We start from the raw sequence: 21,943 nt of genomic DNA, 5'->3' as shown, positions 1-21,943 counted from the left end.
CACGTTTAAACAGCAAGTTCTAAACTACAATTTCTTGTAAATACAAAATACATTGTCCTGACATTTAAAAAAAAAAAGGAAAAGAAAATCGAAAAGTCAATGCACTTACCCATAAAAGCAAAACTTCCTGTTAAGAATACTAGAAGGAGGAACCCTGGAGCGATGAAGCCGATTGTGTGCGAGCCCATCTGTAACAAGAGAAGCGTTGCAGGTTAATTACAGTCGTGGAGGAAGATTCTTATGTACATCGACCTGCCACGACCTGCCATTGTCTCTATCGCTCCCGTCTCGTCCGTTTTGCGTGAACGCCTGCAAACGCCCGCTCACATATATTTATATATACATATACATGTATTTATATACATATACACATGTAAACGCAGAATATAGCGGAAGCGTATAAACAGGACTAACTTATTACGACCTTGGGTTCAGTTCCCAAGGTATCTTCAGTGGACGCCGAATGCTAATCACTAATCCAAACACGGAAGAGAAGATTTTTCATTTAATTGCAGGCACATCATCATTGCAATAGGATAATCGATCCTCATTATTTACTCAACATGCTGTAAAATATAACGTGCACTGAGAAAAATTTTGTTATATATTTCATAATAAAAATTATAGCCATCTTAATAAGTGCCCATGTCTTCTAACATAAAAAATGAATTACGGAAATGTTAAGGAAGATATGAGCTGTCAAGTTCATATGTTCAATAAACAAAAAAAAATTGGTTTCGAAATTAAAAAAAAACCGTAAATTACCCTAAAACCGAGCCTAAAACCGTAGTTTTAATTTTCAAGGTCGTTTTCGGAATCCTAAAGTGATGGGAGCAATTTTGTTTACGGATTCATGTTCAGTTGTGAAAGCTAATTATTATCTGTATCGCCTATCAAAAATTGCTATCCATATCATAGAAATTGGATTCAGCTAAATTTAGCTAGAGTATAGCTACCTTTTGTTCTCCTGTAGAATTAGAGAAACACTAAATGTGCAACGAATTCGTCGCACATTCATAATGAGTGGAAATAATGTGGAATATGAATGAAAATTAATGAAAAATGCAATTGAATTTAATTAATGAACTATTAAATAATTAATTTTTATATTATTTGTATTAAATTAACTACTGGATGAATTACTGAATTAATTACTGGCACGATTATTAAATTAATTATTCGATTAATTATTCGATTATACTAGAGAAATTACTGTATGAATTATAGGATGAATTTCTGGATTTACTACTGGATTAATTAATGAATTAATTACTTGATGAATTATTGGATGAATTACTGAATGAATTATTGGATTAACAACAGGATGAATTACTGGATTAACTACTGGATTAATTATTGTATGAATTACTGGATTAATTACTGAATAAATTACTGGATAAATAACTGAATGAATTACTGGATGAATTAATGGTTGCATTATTGGATTAACTAGAGGATGAATTACTAGATAATTCACTGGATGAAAAAAATTGCTATCCATATCATAGAAATTGGATTCAGCTAAATAGCTAAATTTAGCTAGAGTATAGCTACCTTTAGTTCTCCTGTAGAATTAGGGAAACACTAAATGTACAACGAACTCGTCGCACATTCATAATCAGTGGAAATAATGTGGAATATGAATGAAAATTGATGAAAAATGCTTTTGAATTTAATTAATGAACTATAAAATAATTAATTTTTATATTATTTGTATTAAATTATGTTGCAATTATTAAACTATTAATATTTAAAGTAAAAGATATTTCAGTGAGTATTTAAGTGTCGAATGTGCATAACGAATTCGTCGCATATTCATAAAAAGTAAAAATAATGTGAAAAAAGAATGTATTTTCCACTTTCAAAAATCGAAAAAGAATAAGTTTTAGTATTGCAAAATTTTATTTTATTCTACAACAAAATTATGAATTTACTTTAAATAAATGTGATACAATAATGAAATTTTTACTAAAATTGTAATATTTTCTTTAGTGTTTATAATGAATAGTTGTGATAAAAAATAAATCATCATATAATATTTATTATAAAAAAAATGTAAAATACTAAAAATTCTAATTAATTAGAATTTTCGATTTAAAATTGTTATCTTTAATTCTTTTACACATATATATACTACTAAGTATATGGCTTGGTCATTTATTATCAATTGTTTTTTTTAATTATGCGGGACATTGTTACTTAACAATAGACAAATACCGTCATATTTCTGTTCCAATTCTAGAACTCTGATTAGTTTATCTTTACATATATACAAAGCTTGAAGTTTTAACAAGTCGAAACCCCTTTACGATATCTTATACCATTATACTCGTGAGTAGCAAAACTGGTTTGTATAAAACTTTAGTCAGTAGATAAAAACGCAATGATTTTTTTAAACACTATTCGCAGTATTTATACTCCAAATCTGAATTAGTAGAAAATATTATAACTAATTTTAATTAGGGACTGACTTTTTCATATGAATTATTTTTAATTTAATTTGTTATTTAAATTTTTTAAATTTAAATAGATGAAGAAAGGAAAGAAAATTTCACTAATTTTTTATATTCATCGTAATATTCTACGTTCAAGAAATGGATTCCTTCTCATTTGGGAAAAAAATTTTTATAAAGATATTTGCAATTTTTTTTTCTTCATTTTTAAAATTGAATTGCATGGACGAACCTACTATTCAACCGGCTATCGAGGAAGTTGTGTAAACTAGCAAGTAGATCGTGAAGTTATACCAACAACATGCACATCCACGTCGCTTATCCTCAAAGTATTTTTGCTCTCGTTTTACGAAGTGACGCTTCCTGGTTTTCTCATCGCTTATTCCAGCTTACCCTTCTGCTTTTTTTTTTTTTTATTTCTTTTAACAAACTTTTTTTTCCACTTTTTCTTATACAATATCTAGTTTTCCATGGACCAAATCGACATAAAGAATTCCAGTTTGCCTTGCATAAAATCCCGGTATAATTATACGTTCAGGAAACATTTTATTTCAATAAGAATTTTTACTATGATAAGGACTCGTTTATATGATATTTTAAGTATCGATCACGTATCATTTATGGAAATGATAATAACTGTAACTGCATTAATTAGTAATGTGGACATATTTTATGTACACATTTCATAAATGTTGGAACATATTTAAAGATGATTTTTTTTTTAATATGAAAGAGGCTGTAACTCACCAAGACATTCATGTGAGAGAGGCAATAAAAAGAGTAATACTTGCCTTTAGATGCAAAAAGTAATTGAAACTCTCCATTCGGTTTTTTGTATATTACAATTTACACGCAACTTTAATCCAATCCTTCGCAATACTTTAGTTTAGACAAATATATTTATATGCAACCGATACTATAGCTTTATCATTTTTAGTCTACAATTTTTTTCCTTCCCAGTAGTTTATGTCATTATTTACGCTCAAGATATTTTCCACTGGTTCCCTGCTCTTTCTTTTCAGAGATGGTGCATTCGAGATAAAGAGGAAATCATCATTCATGAGTGGAATACTACTTCTTACTATGCATTTTATTTCTTATCTTCGTTGGTTCCTTTTCTATTTTCTCTTTTTTTATATCTTGTTTTTTTTTTTGCCAAGTTATCTTGCTTCAACAGGGCCGGTGGTGTATGCAATATGCGACCTTAATAGTATATTTTCTTGCACGGCGATATAGTTATTATTATTAAATCTTTTTTTAAAATAAAGTTAAATTTTTCCATTTGCTTCTTTAATAACGTTCTTTTCAGCCTCAGCGTCATTTTCGACTTTCAAAAAAGCGAAGAAAGTTTTGATTTAGCACCACTTTTCAGATTTACAAATTTAAAAATCCAAATTGAATTGGATAAAAATCCAAAAGTTTTAATATCTTTTCAAGTATCTTCCACTTTCAAAAATACAAAAAGAAAATGTTTTATCACTGCAAAATTTTAATTTTGAAAAATTAGTTATTTTTAATTTAGATATATTATAAAACTAAATATATGTCTTTTATACTTTTTCTTTTTATATCGTAGTGAATTCCTAGATTTGGATGAAATACTCGATGAATTACTAGATCAATTACTGGATGAATTGCTGAATTAATTACTGAATGAATTACTGGATGAATTGTACTATTAACTACGGGAAGAACTACTGGATGAATTAATGATTGAATTACTGAATTAATTACTGGGTTAATTATTGGATGAATCATTGGATGAATTACTCGATTAACTACGGAAAGAATTACTGAATTAATAACTGGATGAATTATTGGATGAATTACTGGATGAATTGCTGAATAAATTACTAGATGAATTAATGAATGAATTACTCGATTAACTATGGAATGAATTACTGGATGAATTAATAGTTGAATTACTGAACTAATTACTAGATGAATTAATGGTTGAATTACTGAATTAATTAATGGATGAAGTATTGGATGAATTACTCGATTAACTACGGGAAGAATTACTGAATTATTAACTGGAAGAATTATTGGATGAATTACTCGATTAACCACGGGAAGAATTACTGAATTAATAACTGGATGAATTATTGGACTGAATTAATGAGTGAATTACTAGATAAATTATAGTATTAATTACTGCATGAATTATTGTGTAAATTATTGAATCAATAGGGAGTTTGCATAAAAAAAATGTTACGTTTTTTTTTTATAAAATCGTAAATATAGGTATTTTAAAATATATTAGTGTTGAAAGTTTTAATTTTTTTTAAATTTTACATATTAAAATTTTTATTTAAAAGTTGAAACTATTTATACTGAAAGAAAACGATTTTTATTGGTGCTGGGACGTGACGTCATAAGTGTCTACTGTCGCATCGTCTGCTACATGATCCATGTGTGATCTGTGTTTACTAATATATGCGTTCGCTGTTTTCAAATTATTTTATTTTTTTTAAGTAAAAATAAGTGATTTATTGTGTTTATTTATTATTGTAATTATTATTGTATTATTATTGTAATTATCCATATCATCCTTCAACTACAATGAATAAGTGATAAAAATATTTTGAGGTTTAAAATTTTTTATTTTTAGGTTATGTTGACTACTTTTATTTACATTATATAGTGACATTTGAAAGTTTTTTTAACTTTGCATGTCTAAAAATATAATTTATAACTAGTTTAATTTTAAATTATTTCAATGTAAATATTCACATTGAAGTGATCTTGACAAAAAAAAAATTTTGAATTCATCGATAACATATTATTATCATTTCGTTTTGCAACTTGAAACCATTGTCTCCTAATATCTTCTTTCTGTGGCACAGTAAAAAACAATTTTCCGGGTGTTTTAATTGTTGTACTAAGACAATTTGGCACAAAACACGTTTTATATCTCTTGATTTTCTCCATTTCATAAAAATTTCCAGAAAAAACTTTCGTTCCATTAGGTTATTCACAAACAGTTCATGACAGCAGCAATATTTGGGCACTACATACGTCACATTCTGTTCGGTAAGACTCGGCTCTTTCCGGACCGTTTTCGATGTTTTAAAATAATATAAACTATTATTATTTAATTATATGCTTATTTTTGATTAAAAAATTATTTAAAAAAAAATTTGTTATATAAATTAGACCTAATCTATCGATTAAAATTAAAAAAAATTTTAATGCAAACTCCCTATTACTGGATGAATTACTGGATTAATTATTGGATGAATCATTGGATGAATTACTCGATTAACTACGGGAAGAATTACTGAATTAATAACTGGATAAATAATTGGATGAATTAATGAGTGAATTACTAGATAAATTATAGTATTAATTACTGCATGAATTATTATGTAAATTACTGAATCAATTACTGGATGAATTAATGGTTGAATTAATGAGTGAATTACTAGATAAATTATAGTATTAATTACTGCATGAATTATTGTGTAAATTATTGAATCAATTACTGGATGAATTACTGGATTAATTATTGGATGAATCATTGGATGAATTACTCGATTAACTACGGGAAGAATTACTGAATTAATAACTGGATAAATAATTGGATGAATTAATGAGTGAATTACTAGATAAATTATAGTATTAATTACTGCATGAATTATTATGTAAATTACTGAATCAATTACTGGATGAATTAATGAGTGAATTACTAGATAAATTATAGTATTAATTACTGCATGAATTATTGTGTAAATTATTGAATCAATTACTGGATGAATTAATGATTGAATTACTGAATTAATTACTGGATGAATTATTGGATGGATTACTTGATTAACCACGGGAAGAATTACTGAATTAATAACTGGATGAATTATTGGACTGAATTAATGAGTGAATTACTAGATAAATTATAGTATTAATTACTGCATGAATTATTGTGTAAATTACTGAATCAATTACTGGATGAATTACTGAATGAATTACACTATTAACTACGGAAAGAACTACTGGTGAAATTAATGGTAGAATTACTGGATGAATTACTGAATTAATTACTGGATGAATTCCTGTTAGAATTACTGTATTAATTACTGGATGAATTATTGGATTCTTTTTATATCGTAGTGAATCGACTGTTTTGTGTCTTCTTTCTCAATTTATAAAACTTTTTAAAAACTGAAAGTCGAGGAAGATGCCATGTCTTTTATATAGTTCTCTTCTTGCTTGGGACGTAACTTGCTACGAAGTGCAACTTCCTAGTCTTCTTGTACACGTCTTAAACATCGTTTCTTCAATCGTCCTTGTACCTTCGTGGCAATTAGAACATGGTTGCGTCTATTGCAACTTACAACATCCTTCCTGATTTTCTTCACTGGCTTTTTTTTTTTTACTCAATTCATCACTTGCGGCGATCGTGCGAAATCGACTCCGTCACTGGAGATTCATTAGGCTTTTTCAAGCCATTACACCTCACAGAAGCTTCCATTCAATATGGTGAAAAAAAAATCAGTTCAACCATCATCTATATAAAGTTGATCATTAAAATTTTATAAAAAAATAATAAAATCGTTTTGATTTTCAGTTTTTATAATAATTTTTCGAGTAGAAATGAAATAAAAATAAAAATTTTCAATATTCCAGTGAATTTAAAAATTAAATGAAAAAACATTTCCTATACATTGTACTTTTTTCGAAAAATGTCGTAAAGTCTCTTGAGATGTCCACTGCGGAAGAAGATTTTACCATGAGGTCTTTTCGTTCCCTTCGCCTTTTGTCCCATACACGAGTAGGTCTAGAGGACTAGCACGATCCGCGTGCAATGTCGTGTCTGATCAAACCTAAGGTCAAGGGTTCACCATCTCCTCCCACTGATTCTGCGACCTCAACCAAGCTTCGAACTCTGCTAACAATAAGGAATGCGCCATGTTCTCTCTATGCGACTTGTTTTAAGTTTAAAGGACTCTTAAGATGATACATAAATAATGCATTCGAAGAAGACGAATAAGATTCCATTCAATATTGACAGTGTGTTTACTAAAATTTATTCAATTTAAACATTTTGCAAATGGATGACAAGCAACAAAAACATTTTTTAATTTAAAATATTTAATTATTTATTCAAAATCAATTAACAATTATTTCTAAATTTTTCTAATTATTATTTTTGAAATCAATTATTGTTATTTCGCCAGAATTGGGATTAGTGAACTTCATGTTAAGAAATAAGACGAACTAAAGTATGATCAACTTTGTCAAATGTAAGATTTTCAATGTATAAAAGTTATTGCTACATTTATTTGGAAAATTAGGAAATATAAAGAAATTATTGTAGCATATATCCAAGTGAATTTGATATTCTAAAAATAAAAAGTATAATTGCTGTTCAGGTGACCCCAAATTTTTGGATTTGAATCAAATAAATTTTTTTCAGTATATCGTTAATGTCGTTGAGCAAAAAATTATTCTTGTTAGATATAATTCGGAATAGAATTATACAATAGAAGTTTTGAAAACAAATGAAGTGGAAATTGAACCGGAGTTCGATGAACGCAAAGGTCATATACTTCAGTTGATCTAACCTTGGTATGTAGGCTGAAGGTAGGTCAGATTACCACTCATTTATACTAAGTAGATTTTTAATTAAGTCAATAAATGAACATAACCTCAAGGCCAAGGAGCAGTGAACGAATGTCATAATATCAAAACTCACGGTCAAGGATCAAATAAAATCTCAAAATCTAGGTTAAATTATGAGGTCAAATGAAACCTTAAAAATTAGACTAAGAAAGATTGGGTCATTATTTTTATATGATTCGAAATTTTTATCTACTTTCAATCGGTAAAATTGCAAAACTTTTGGCTCACAAAATTTTATTATTTATAATCTTTTATGATGAAATGAGATCTATATATATATTAACTGTCTTAATACCACCTACGTGAAACAGGTTCTTCTTATAATTATAATAATAATCCAATTTCGTTATTTTTATATTCTCTTTTATTAGATAAATGAAATAATTATTTTTATTCAAATTTTATTAAGTTTGAAGCACACATATATATGTAAAATGTTGATAATATATCGCGACAGATATCTATATATGATTTTTTTTTTATCGTCCTCTTTATCCATTTTATATTCACTTTACTAGTGCGTAAATGTGAATTTAAAATGCAGTCTTATCAAATATCACTTTGAAAACAAGTTCGTATACAGATTCACATCTTCTTCCTCGGAGACCGTTCTCATTCTCGACATAACATAACATTAATGCCACATTCTTAACATCCTCTCAATATCAATCAGTGGTTGTCATTTATATATACACTCAAAATGCCAAGAATTTCTCGATGACGAGAATCTGCTACTGCAGTTGAATTTCTAACACTTCTGGTCTTCGATAGTTTGTAGGAAAATTAATATTTGTTTTATAACATTTTATATTTTAATCTTGAGAAAATATCTATTAGAATTAATTATTAATTGTATGATGCAAAATTAAAATATTATCTGAATTAGAATATTTAAGACTGTAATATCAACCTAATCTAAAGTTTAACCCACTGTAGAATTTAGCAAGACTCCGATTCTTAACTAATTCTGACAATCAGATTCTCTTTAAGGGACAGAAAAACACGCCCTATATTGGATCCGTCATTTTGAATTTTTAAAAACTGACCTCAGATTCGTAATCAGCGACCCCGAAAACATAGAAGATAATTTAATAAAAAAATGTTAAGTTTACGTTACATTAATTAAAAATCACTCTATCAAGACAAACGAGAAAACAAATTATTTATAACTTAGAGTAATATGAAGAAATGTAAACTGTAGCACAAGTATCTTGACATTAACCAACAGTTAACGTTCTCGTTCTCATTGTTTAAGGCCGTTCATTCTTGATGCATGATTTTGCGTTATTCTAGTCATAAGCTGACTTTCAGTATTACGTGTACGGTAAAAGTTGTTCCTCATCAAAGGAAGACCTTATGTTGTGAACTTTACGTCACAACCAGTCTTGTATAAGTATATACAGAACACGGTTGACGGGTTTTGCAATGTCAAGGGCTCATTTATAAGTAGCCAACGACTTCTTGTATTAAGATTCAATTTTAAAATCTGCAGTTTAAGGATCCAAATAAGACATATTTAAATAGAAAATTAATTAATTTCAATTTATCTCAATTAGTTTTTTTTACTGTGTAAATAGGTGGGATATAGAATCAAAATTAAATCCCTATAAAAATTAGAATCTATTAAATTGAATCCAACTAGATTTAAATCCAAAAATATTTTCAATTCAAAAATATTTCACCTATTTCAATTGTTGTAAGATTTTACCAGGTATTTTTAGGATTTCTTCATCCCAACATTGTTGAATACAGTGAACTGTTACAGCATTAACAAGTAATAGCAGTATATATCTATATGGCAGTTTGGTACGCAAATGAGGTGAAGAGAAACCAACTGAGATCCAACAAGAGTAATACGTAAATACGTTGTATGTTAATGTGTTTAAACGCAAAGAAACAGAGGGAAAAATCTTTTTCTCTCTCAGGGAAGAGAGGACTACGTTAGCATGAAGTCCTCGTTACTAATTTTTTTTTTTTTTTAGCTGAAACCAGTTTTCTCTATGGTGGCAGTATCAATGTACCCTCTGCATGGGAGAGAAGTCGTTACACTCGATCTTTACAAGCGCACATTCGAAGTACGATCTCTTAGTGTCCCCAGAACTGACCTTCGTAAAGTGCCCTACCCCGGTTTCAGTGTGCAGATAAACTGTTAAGGACACGAATTCTCCTTGTCTTGATTTTCATTTCTGAACGCTCGTGACCGATGGTGAAGACTCTTGTCACGAATATGTTAAAGTTAATCAGACAAAAAAAAATATTCTGTTCATGTCAGAATATCGATTAAACGAACAGAATTCCAATCGATCATTTAGTAAATGTATTTCTTTCGAAAATAAACAATTTTTAGGAATATGATTATGTAGGATGAATTCTGACCAAATGTAGAAATCTAATTGTAAGAAAAAATTTAACTTTGAATTCGTGTTTTAGGATATATAACAGAGTTTGAACATTTTTCGAAGATGCATATATGTTAAATTCATTGCAATAGTCAATTAATTGGACAATGTGTAAGATTCAATTGCGATTATAAATCCCTGCCCACTAAAATTATTAATTAGTTCAGGAAATAAATAATTCAAATTATTTATTTAGTTTGATTTTCAGAGAAATAAATAAGTTTTATGATTAAATATAAAAAAATTAACGATATCATGTGATTTTAATTATTTATTAAATTTCCTTTATTAAATAATATTTATTTTGGTAAAGTAAAAATATTGTGTTTCGAAACAATATAGATATTTATTTATCTATACAAGTAGAAGTGAATAAGAAAATAAATAGCTAATTAACCTAATAATTATTGGATCAATTTCCTTTAATTTTACAATAAATTGACAAATTTTCTAATGCACGTGCTACAAATTTTCTATTATTGAAAATTAATTCATGAATTACTAATTAATCCAATTTAATTAATTCATGAATTACTAATTCATTCAATTTTATTAATTCATGAATTACCAATTCTTTCAATTTTAGTAATTCATGAATTACTAATTAATTTAATTAATTAATTCATGAACTGCTTCTTAATTCAATTCAATTAATTCATGAATTGCTAATTAATCTAATTTAATTAATTCATGAATTACTAATTCATTCAATTTAATTAATTCATGAATTACCAATTCATTCAATTTTAGTAATTCATGAATTACTAATTAATTTAATTAATTAATTCATGAACTGCTTCTTAATTCAATTCAATTAATTCATGAATTGCTACTTAATTCAATTTTATTAATTGATGAATTGTTACTTAATTCAATTAATTAATTAAATGTTATTAATTCGTTAATTACTAATTAATTCAATTTAATTAATTCATGAATTGCTGCTTAGTTCAATGTAATTAATTTATGAATTGTTACTTAATTCACGAATTGCTACTTAATTCAATTTAATTAATTTACGAATTGCTACTTAATTCAATTTAATTAATTCATGAATTGCTACTTAATTCAATTTAATTAATTCACGAATTGTTACTTAATTCAATTTAATTAATTCATTAATTGCTACTTAATTCAATTTAATTAATTCATGAATTGTTACTTAATTCAATTTAATTAATTCATGAATTGCTACTTAATTCAATTTAATCAATTTATGAATTGCTACTTAATTCGAATAATTAATTCATGAATTGTTACTTAATTCAATTTAATTAATTCGTGAATTGTTACTCAATTCAATTTAATTAATTCATGAATTAGGTACTAATTAATTCAATTTAATTAATTCGTGAATTGTTACTCAATTCAATTTAATTAATTCATGAATTAGGTAATAATTAATTCAATTTAATTAATTCGTGAATTGTTACTCAATTCAATTTAATTAATTCATGAATTAGGTACTAATTAATTCTATTTAATTAGTTTGTAATTAACTTATTAATATATTAATACGAATTAATTACTCATTATCCAATTTGCAAATAAAGATTTCACAAATGTCATATTCACCCAAGTCAGTGTAAAATGGTTCCCCGAGATGAGAATAACTCGCGTAACGTCTATACAAAAATTTTACGGCATCGAGAGCAAACACTAGAGCCGGGAGTTTGAGAAGAAGTGACGATTTGGGAATTTAGCGATTGACCCGGCTAAACCCTTCGATCAGTTCCGGTAATAATCGTCAAATCCTCATCAGTCCCGTAATTATTGTAAGTTACATCATTTTTATTTTCATTTTTGAATTTCGTAAATATAATGTCATATTTAATTGTTTACTATATATTTTTATTACTTGTATTTGTAATTCCAAGACATTAAAACTTTGTAAAAGAATAATTTCACATTATTACATAAAATTGCTTCACTGATTTTTATTTTATGAATGGTGATGACTATTTTATTTCATCTGAAGATATCAATTTCATTGAAATAAGTGAAAATTATGCTAGCCTAGAAATGATGTGTTGTATATATTTTTAATGCATTCATTTAAAATGTTTGAAAATCAAAAATCACTACAGCAATAAAATCCATCCTCCTGTTGTTTCTACGTAGCAATAAAAGAGAGTCAAAAAATGATTTAAATGCACAACAACAGATGCGTCTATATTTAAAATATATTATTTGCGTTTTTATATGGAACATGTATAAGAAACAAATTCTTTCTGCAAAGAAGGCTTTAAACAAAGAGGTCCTTGGAAAGTACAACACCAACAACTCTCACTCATTTTGCCTTGAAGATCGAGAACTTAGGTCTATTGCCTATAATTATATCGTAATTTGGTTCATCTCCCGAGAGTCAGGTTACGGTTAAGTCTAGAAGGGGAAAATTCCTCCTTAACACGCGACTTTCTTCTCGATAGTTGTAGGCTGCAGGATAAATAAACCTCAAGAGATGCTTCAGTGCTTGAACATTCTAGGGTATACTCCATCTGTGGTATTTCTTTTAAGGTATAAAATAAAGAAGGTATATAATGTAACTTTAAGAAAAATTTAATATAGATAAATTCTTTAAGTGACAAAATAATAAATATAAATAAAAAGAATCATAATAATAAAATATAGTTCCTGGATGAAAAATAAAATAGTTTTAGAATAAATTAGAAAAGTATATAAAAAAAAAATAAAATGAACTCATTCTCGTTCTATTACCCAAAATCGTCGGAACCGTAGCACTGATGGAAATTAGAAGTCAGCGGTTAAAATATCTTCTGCAGTCATTGATTTTGAGATAATGGAGCTATTATGATGTGTTCATTCTCTCTAAATGAAAATAATATTCTCGGGTAAAGAATAATCCTACTTTTTAAAGAGGATTCGCTATAAATAAACTACATTTGCACATGCGCTAACTGACGTCATGTAGTTATGGAGTTCGTCGCAAATGTTGCGAATAAGGTCACGAACGTCACGAATCTCTTGTATAGTTGTGAACTGTTTTCATAAACTGTGAGAAAATGACTTCTCTTTTGAATATATTGAGCAAACTGCAATTTGAACGCATTACATGTCTGTTTTTTGAACTTAAAGTAACTTCGAATTATCTACGCGTGATTTTCTTTCGAATCAGAAACATAATTAAACAAAATAAATATTTCTCTTTAAATATATATATATATATATATATATATATATATATATATATATATATATATATAAATTTAAAAATCAATCTAATTTAAATTATTTATTATATCTGTTTCAATCATATCTGTTGATATAGTTAGCACATGTGTTTCATTATATCAAATAATTAAATCTAATACTCATTAAATTTGGACAATAGTTATTCTTTCTTTTGTTCCTAAATTTATGAACGTGCAACCAATTTTCTGTTACTGAAAATTAATTCATGAATTGCTAATTAATTCAACAATTGTCACTTAATTTAATTTAATTAATTCATGAATTGTTACTTAATTCAATTTAATTAATTCATGAATTGCTACTTAGTTCAATTTAATTAATTCATTAATTGCTACTTAATTCAATTTAATTAACTGTTGAATTACTAATTAATTCAATTTAATTAATTTATGAATTGCTACTTAATTCAATTTAATTAATTCAATTTTATTAATTCATGAATTGCTACTTAATTCAATTAATTTAATTTATGAATTGCTACTTAATTCAATTTAGTTAATTTATGAATTGTTACTTAATTCAATTTAATTAATTCATAAATTGTTACTTAATTTAATTTAATTAATTCATGAATTGTTACTTAGTTCAATTTAATTAATTCATTAATTGCTACTTAATTTAATTAATTCATGAATTGCTACTTAATTCAATTTAATTAACTCTTGAATTACTCATTAATTCAATTTAATTAATTTATGAATTGCTATTTAATTTAATTAATTCAATTTTATTAATTCATGAATTGCTACTTAATTCAATTTAATTAATTCAATTTTATTAATTCATGAATTGTTACTTAATTCAATTTAATTAATTCATGAATTGATACTTAGTTCAATTTAATTAATTCATTAATTGCTACTTAATTTAATTAATTCACGAATTGCTACTTAATTCAATTTAATTAACTCTTGAATTACTAATTAATTCAATTTAATTAATTTATTAATTGCTACTTAATTCAATTTAATTAATTCTACTTTTTTTAATTCATGAATTGCTACTTAATTCAATTAAGTTAATTTATGAATTGCTACTTAATTCAATTTAGTTAATTTATGAATTGTTACTTAATTCAATTTAATTAATTCATGAATTGTTACTTAATTTAATTTAATTAATTCATGAATTGTTACTTAATTTAATTTAATTAATTCGTGAATTGTTACTTAATTTAATTTATTTACTTCATGAATTACTAATTAATTCATTAATTGTTACTTAATTCAATTCAATTAATTTAATTTCGAATCAGAAACATAATTTAACTTTGTGGGTAATAAGTATATTGTGCTTTGAGTATTCTGACTTTATTAAAAATATCTTCTCTCAAATTAAGACATTTGACACCATATTGTACGGAAAAAATTGCATGAAAATCAGAGGGATATTGACAAAAAAAATTTCATTTAGTATTTATTTCTACTATTGTAATCCTTAAATGAACTGTTTCAATAATGAGGACGAATTCCAGATCGAAATGGAATTTCGCGTGGTATTTTAACAATTTTACTTGGAATTTATTAAATTAAATAAAACCTTCTCCTTTTCCTAAAACGATTAAATTTACGTAATAATAGGCGAAATCATCGTATTTTGAGATTTGTTACGAATTATTTAATTTTTCTGAATATATCAATATTGTGATTTAATTTTTTTTTTTAATCATCAGTATAAAAGTTTAATAGCAAGATTTTTGTTGTTTCTAATTAGTTTGTTATTGACATCGAACATAAAGGTACAAGTTTAGTTTGTTATTTTCCGATTAATCAATAATTTAACTTTATTCATTTATGTATATAAAAGATAAAAATAAATTTGATTCATCGGTAAAAGCTATTATTTCTCTGTAAATTCCAATGTCCAAACGTGGATGGCGATAGTATTAGGTAAATAATAAATATTAAGTATTAAGCCGTTCTGAAGAATTTATTCCATCTTTGATCTGTAACTAGAAGAGATGCGAGGGAAGTCAATTTCGTCTTTCAAAGTACGACAAACGCCAATGACGTACAGTGTACGCAAAGATTTTAACGAACAAATAGGGCTCGCGGTAGGTTATCCTTTCATTTGTATTCCGGCTGATGAATAATGGATTAGATCGTATCCGCCTGCAGTGTCACTTATAGCATCTTCACGATTCGACAGGATTCATCGCAAAGGACGAAGAAGCTTATGTATTTTGTGCCGCGGAATAGAATATATATAGGCAAAAAAGGCGACTGAGCAGCTGTTTTGTAAAACGTTAGGAAATAGCCGGCAAAAAGCGAGAGAGGAATCATAAGTGACTGTGAGTATCATAAAAAGGTCACGTGGGTCTATTGATACTCAAAAAGATTACAGGGGGTTGAACCAAAGAAGGATTTGCTCACTGATTGTTACTGTAGTGTGTATATCCGTATGGTTAAGAAAACAAAAGAACATTTTTCAGATCGTGCATAGAATATATGTGTGAGTTTCCGCTAAGTTTTGATAGTTGTCTTATCTACATCTAATTTAGTTGATTTAATTAATTCTGAAAATTGTAAAGTTAATTTAACTGGAGATTTTTGATTAATATTTTATCAAAAGAATAGTAAAATTAAGAATTTCAAATCCATTTCAAATACATATTTTTCATGATCAAAATATTGAAAAATTAATTTGAACTTACAAAATAAATGTAGGGGGAAGGAGAATATAAAATATTTCCTTAATTTAAGGGTATAAGAAATAGCTGAATTAAAAAAAGTTCTGCGCAACGGAAGAAGGCGTTAACGCAATTGAAAGCATCTTCTTTTGGTTGTACGTATATTCCTTCTACAGGAACAGAGGGTAACAATTCTGAAGATCGTTTTTTTCTTCAAGTTAATTGCATATCGACAGATCTGTATTTACAATTAAAAATGACTAAATAATTGATTATTTTTTAACATTTTCATTATGTTATCCCCTTCTTTGGACCCAAATGATATCAACTGTTAATTAAGATGAATTTCACTTTCGCAATTTATGAAAAAGGGTTTGATTCAAAAGAGGGTCGGATCCAAGGGAGAATGATAGGGGATTTTCCTTTTTCGCTATATCTTAGAAAGCTCTTCTCTCATCCAAAAAGGCAGTGTTTTTCCTTCTTTAAGAAAGTGAAATTGAGCTTCAAATCAGGGAAGTAATTTTTACTTCTCTGATTTGAAGCTCAAGATTCTTACGTAGAAAAAATATATTGATATAGTCATTGAAACCGCATAGAGCTCGTGGATCTAATTAACAAGCATCTGAATGCTATAATCACATATCAAGATAATCGACGAAGGCATAGACATTTTCCTGTCAGATATCTGCGAGAACCTTGTGTGAATAAGCACTTTTGAAGAAGATCGCGCGCATCTGAGACTTTACTATCACTGACGTAATTCGCGCGTTTCGCTCTTGCTAGGGAATCTGTGGAAATGATATATTCCAAGAAGCAGGAAACGATAGTTGCTTTAGGCTCAAGCATTCCAGTTCTGAAAATCACTTAAACTGACGTAACTTGCGTGAGTCGTGCTAATGGAACATTGGAAGAACATTACTCTGGGAAGCGAAGTTTTACAGGATGCCATGTCAGACAGTTTCTTGGATGATCGTCAAAGGACCGTTAATGCAATATTTATGCTCGGTTTTCTTGATCTTTTCAACATAAGTTTCCGCCTCAACGATGCTGGTTAGCTTTTGTTGTAACAGCTGTCTTTATGAAAATGCCCTTATTCTTGGAAAACAGCTGTACAGGTATGTATAAAATCAGATATAATAAATAATTAAAAAAAAATATATTATCCATTCTTTTTTGCAAATGATTCCTTAGGATTAGTTTTTTTTTCTAATTAGATAACATAAAGGGAAATAATTACGAGATACAATTTAACCTGAAATCTAATCTTTTCTTGTTTGCTTACTCACGTAAATTTTGCAACACGACTTTTCTGTGAGAAAACCTCCAATGATAATAAGTAAACTCTTAGGTAAAACGTTACTGAAAGGCAAAAGTGTTGCACCAAAACATGTCTCGATCACTCTTTATCCTTCTTCTTTTCAATGTTTCTTAAGCGGATCTTTCATTCCTTATTGGCCTATGCAAATAAACCATTCGAGAGCATTGCAGAACTATTCCACAAGGACACAGGTACTTAAAGGCAATTCATGAAGAAGATGGTTGCGGAATGAAGAATGAAAAGAAGAAACAGAAAATAAGTGAATCAATAAAAACAAAAAGAAAATTAAGGGTATAGCCAAGTTATTTACTTCCTTCAATGGCTTCTGGCTAAGTGATTCGTAAAAGCACATGACCTATCTCAAGGATTTTTCAGTCTCGACAGAAGTATAACACTATATGAACGATATAAAATTCAGATCTTCTTCATGAAAACAATTGGGAATGATTGGCAAAATACAAGTTGTGCTCATAAATCTTCTCTTCGGACTAACGAAACCCTTGGAGATAAAAAAATTGATTTATTGATACTTTTGCAATATAGAAATCCTCAATTCAAACAGAGTTTCTTATTCTGTCATTGCTTTCAAAAGTTGAAATAATTGAACAAAATTTCATCGATGCAAGATGTAAACGAGACCATTGAAGGTTGAAGGACATCTTTCAATATATACTTTTAAAGTCACTTCTATTACAGTCCATATACATTCATTATTATTCCATTTTACCATTTTATTGGTAATTAAAAATCTTAATTAATCATAATTCCATTTTGACTTAAATGTCGAAATTCCCTAAATTAAAAATTTAAGTCGCACAAATCCTGATAGACAACTTGCGAATAATTGACACAAAATTTGGTATCATAATTCCAGGAAAGAAAAAATAATGCTAAAAAAACTTATTATAATAATAAATAATTAAGTATATGCATAGAAACGGAGATATAATTTGCATTTTAAAAACAGGAAAAATATTAAATCTAGTCTAATTATATATTAATTCAATATAATTATTTATTTAAAAAGTCAAATTGCTCTCCAACTTTTATTTCTTGTTACAATATATAAATAAAAACTATAGACATTGTTTCATATCTATATAGACATTTATTCACACATTATACTTTTTAATTAACACAATTAAAAGTTTCTGCCGATGTTACTATTCTATATACAATATAAATTCTATAGGAGAAAATTATACTCGTACACAAAAAAACTCAAATTAAAAAAAATATTTCATTTAACGAAAAATACAAATTGAATTTAAAGCAATATACATTTCACTGTGATATGAAATTATTTTTAATTAATCAAATATCAACGGAAGTTGCACTGCAAGTTTAAAATTATAGATTGTATATTTATTCCTTTACGCACTTTATCTAATAAAATACAAACAGGTCTCTATATCTGTTTAGACATAAAGGAATATTGAACGAAAACTGTATATGTATTTATAGATTATGTTGTAAATTAATTTCTTTATCAACTAACCTAACTGCATTATAATAAACAATTTTGATAAGAACAAATTCATACTAGCCGGAAATTATTAAATTGGTGCAGGAAATTCAAGGAAAATTAATTATAATTTCCATTGGAGTAAATTAAATCCAAGGACGATTTATATAGGGAAATTACCAACAAATAAAAAGTGAGTGTCAAAATTATAAAAACTTCTTTTAATTTAATAATATAATATTCAATTATTATCTGTTTATTTGATTTTTACTGAAATGACAAGGCAATGTGTTGCCACTTTTAAACTTACTGTCGTAATTTTTAAATTATTGACAACTCACGTTTTTTTAAAACATGTCAGCAATGTTGATTATAAAGCTGTCTGAATAAAGTGCGAAGGGAAAATATGTGAAGGTACAAAGATCTGCACGCAATTCTATATATATATAACTACCATCCCTTGGGATGCAATTCGATCGTCTGCACGCAATTTGGGTTCAGCCAAGCGAAGAGCAGTTCCAGTGTAGCCAATAGTTTCACTTCGCACGCTCATTGTTTATCCCGTATGATAATTTTATATCAGTCCTTTACCAAAATCATTATTGTAAAGATAACAGGCAGTTTAAATATCTGATCTTATGATAGTACAGTGAATTCTCCCAAAGTATAAACACTTCCTCAAATGGATTTAGAGTAGAAATTAATTAATTAATTTTCTTTAATGTACGAAGTTCTATACACCAATTATTAATCTCAAATGACGGGAATCCTGTGACGATAATGGTTAATTTTCCTCAACGTCATTGAATTCTCTATCATTCAAGAAACCATTAGTGTTGGAATTAAATTTTTGGTGAGTTTTGTGACATAAAAATTATATATAAAATTAATTTCGTGATCCAATAATTTAAATTTATCTGCAAAGTTATTTTCTGTCAGTCCAAAAGAATTTAATATAGTTTGACATAAAGTATTTCTAAACTATATATATGTAGCCCAATGGATCTTCTTATGCGATTTGCAGCCGTTGGGTGTTCGATTCTTCATGTCTTCAGATTTTCATAAATTTTAATTTGTATGTTTCAACATTATGTTTGATGTTAATAATTTCAGTAAATTCATGATATACGATATATGTAAATTTTTATATTAAATATCTGCGTACATACTATTTATTAATCCAATACCTGGGTTGGTACTAGCGTCGCGCCGGCAGGGCGTAGTCCCCCACCTTTTGCCAGAGATTTTTGTACTAACTGGTATGACTGCCGGCTCATAGCTGAGTTATCACTGTTTAGTTTACAGGTACCAAGTCATCGTTTACTGGCTCTCAACCAATTACAGTATCAGTTATTACATTATAGTTGGGAGTTACTTATATATATATATATATATATATATATATATATATATATATGAGATGCATTTTTCATAAATGAATCTCATGAATTTTCATCAGGTTTCAAAGTGTATTTCTTCAGATATCATCAACGACCCTATAGGATAATTGTACTTTCCTATGGTTAAAGTTAATGCGGTACTAACAGAGAGTCTGGATAATTTATCGTCATTCCAAGATCAGTTTTTCACAGCATGTGCGAATTTATTTATGCCCTTTTGCATATTTGCATTTATTAGTTGATGCAACAAATAAGAGGAGAAAAAGGATGATCATCTTCGTTTCTAGGGATATTTACATATTCGCGTTGTTCATATAAAAATCCATGTACTCTCCAAATTGTTAATTATCGCAGTGCATTTATTTAATTTTAAGAAATTAATTAATTATAAATATATATTGTATAGGTATAAACAATTAATTAATTATTTATATATAATGGAGATGACGAATAGGAGAAATTAATAAGAAAATCCTGAACGTTGCCAGATGGATGAAGACCAAATGCTAAAAATTGGTTTTCATATTTTAAATTCTATCATCAAAGTGATAATTATTATTATTAATTAAATTAATTGTGATAACGAATAATTGTAAAACACCAATTCTGAAACAATGTAATTTAATAAGTTATTGTAATTAATCATTTATCGACATTAAAATTATGAAAGAAGAACCGAATGATTATTTGGAGTGTATAATTTATCGATGTATAAATGATATTGAAAACATTGGAAGATATAAGGAATAGATAGTAACGACCCAAAAGCGAGAAAATATGATGATCAACACAGTGGCGGACATCAGAAGTCTCTCTGTTATTATTCACTGCATCAATCATTCCAGTTATTGCAGTCTACGTTCAGGTCAAAATACACTGATAATTCAATCAGTAAGTCTCCTAAACGGTCATCCAGTGTCTCGTATCTATTGTCCGAAGAGTAGCCAATGAATATATATCATAAATCATCGATACCTGTTTATGTCGAAGTCGTTACCAAATTTACATCAGCAGCGTCTATCGTCAATCTTCAATCATCTATATATGAAGAGAATATAATTTTCTGATTTAATTGTATCACGATTATTTATGTTCATTGGAAAACAATTACCGTGATCAATCAAAATTACTAGGTAATTAATTTGTAATTTCAGTTTCATTGAAATGTACTATAAAGATAAACGAAGATATAGTTTGAAGCGGTAATTTAAAATCTTCGTGAACTTCTGGATGATGCCACCTTCTTAACATTCGAGTAACTTATAATTGATTAATTACTCTCTAAATTTGAATTAGCTAAAATTTCACTGTTTGAATCATCGGATCGGCGAACGTCGGTCATTTTCGTCGGAAGATAAATTTATTTTTAAAAATGGAGTATTCCGCTGATTGAAATAGTTGTTAGTCGCTGATTCGCAGCTGCATACTTATAGCTTTTTCAATCAGC

The 21,943-nt window shown here is 27.6% G+C and overlaps 1 protein-coding gene across 2 annotated transcripts in view; it reads right to left on the bottom strand.

The window, feature by feature from the left end:
• The window catches only part of LOC127285220 (uncharacterized), an 80,202-nt gene that overhangs the window by 20,188 nt on the left and 38,071 nt on the right, over positions 1 to 21,943 (bottom strand). For both annotated transcript variants that reach the window (XM_051311108.1, XM_051311110.1), the window contains exon 3: positions 110 to 188. In XM_051311108.1, the coding sequence (XP_051167065.1) occupies positions 110 to 188 (79 nt within the window). The remainder of the gene's footprint in view (positions 1 to 109; positions 189 to 21,943) is intronic.

This window comes from Leptopilina boulardi, unplaced genomic scaffold (genome assembly GCF_019393585.1).
Source record: "Leptopilina boulardi isolate dan_hultmark-lab unplaced genomic scaffold, ZJU_Lbou_2.1 LbouV2_330, whole genome shotgun sequence".
NCBI lineage: Eukaryota > Metazoa > Arthropoda > Insecta > Hymenoptera > Figitidae > Leptopilina > Leptopilina boulardi.
This window is presented reverse-complemented; position numbering and strand designations above follow the sequence as displayed.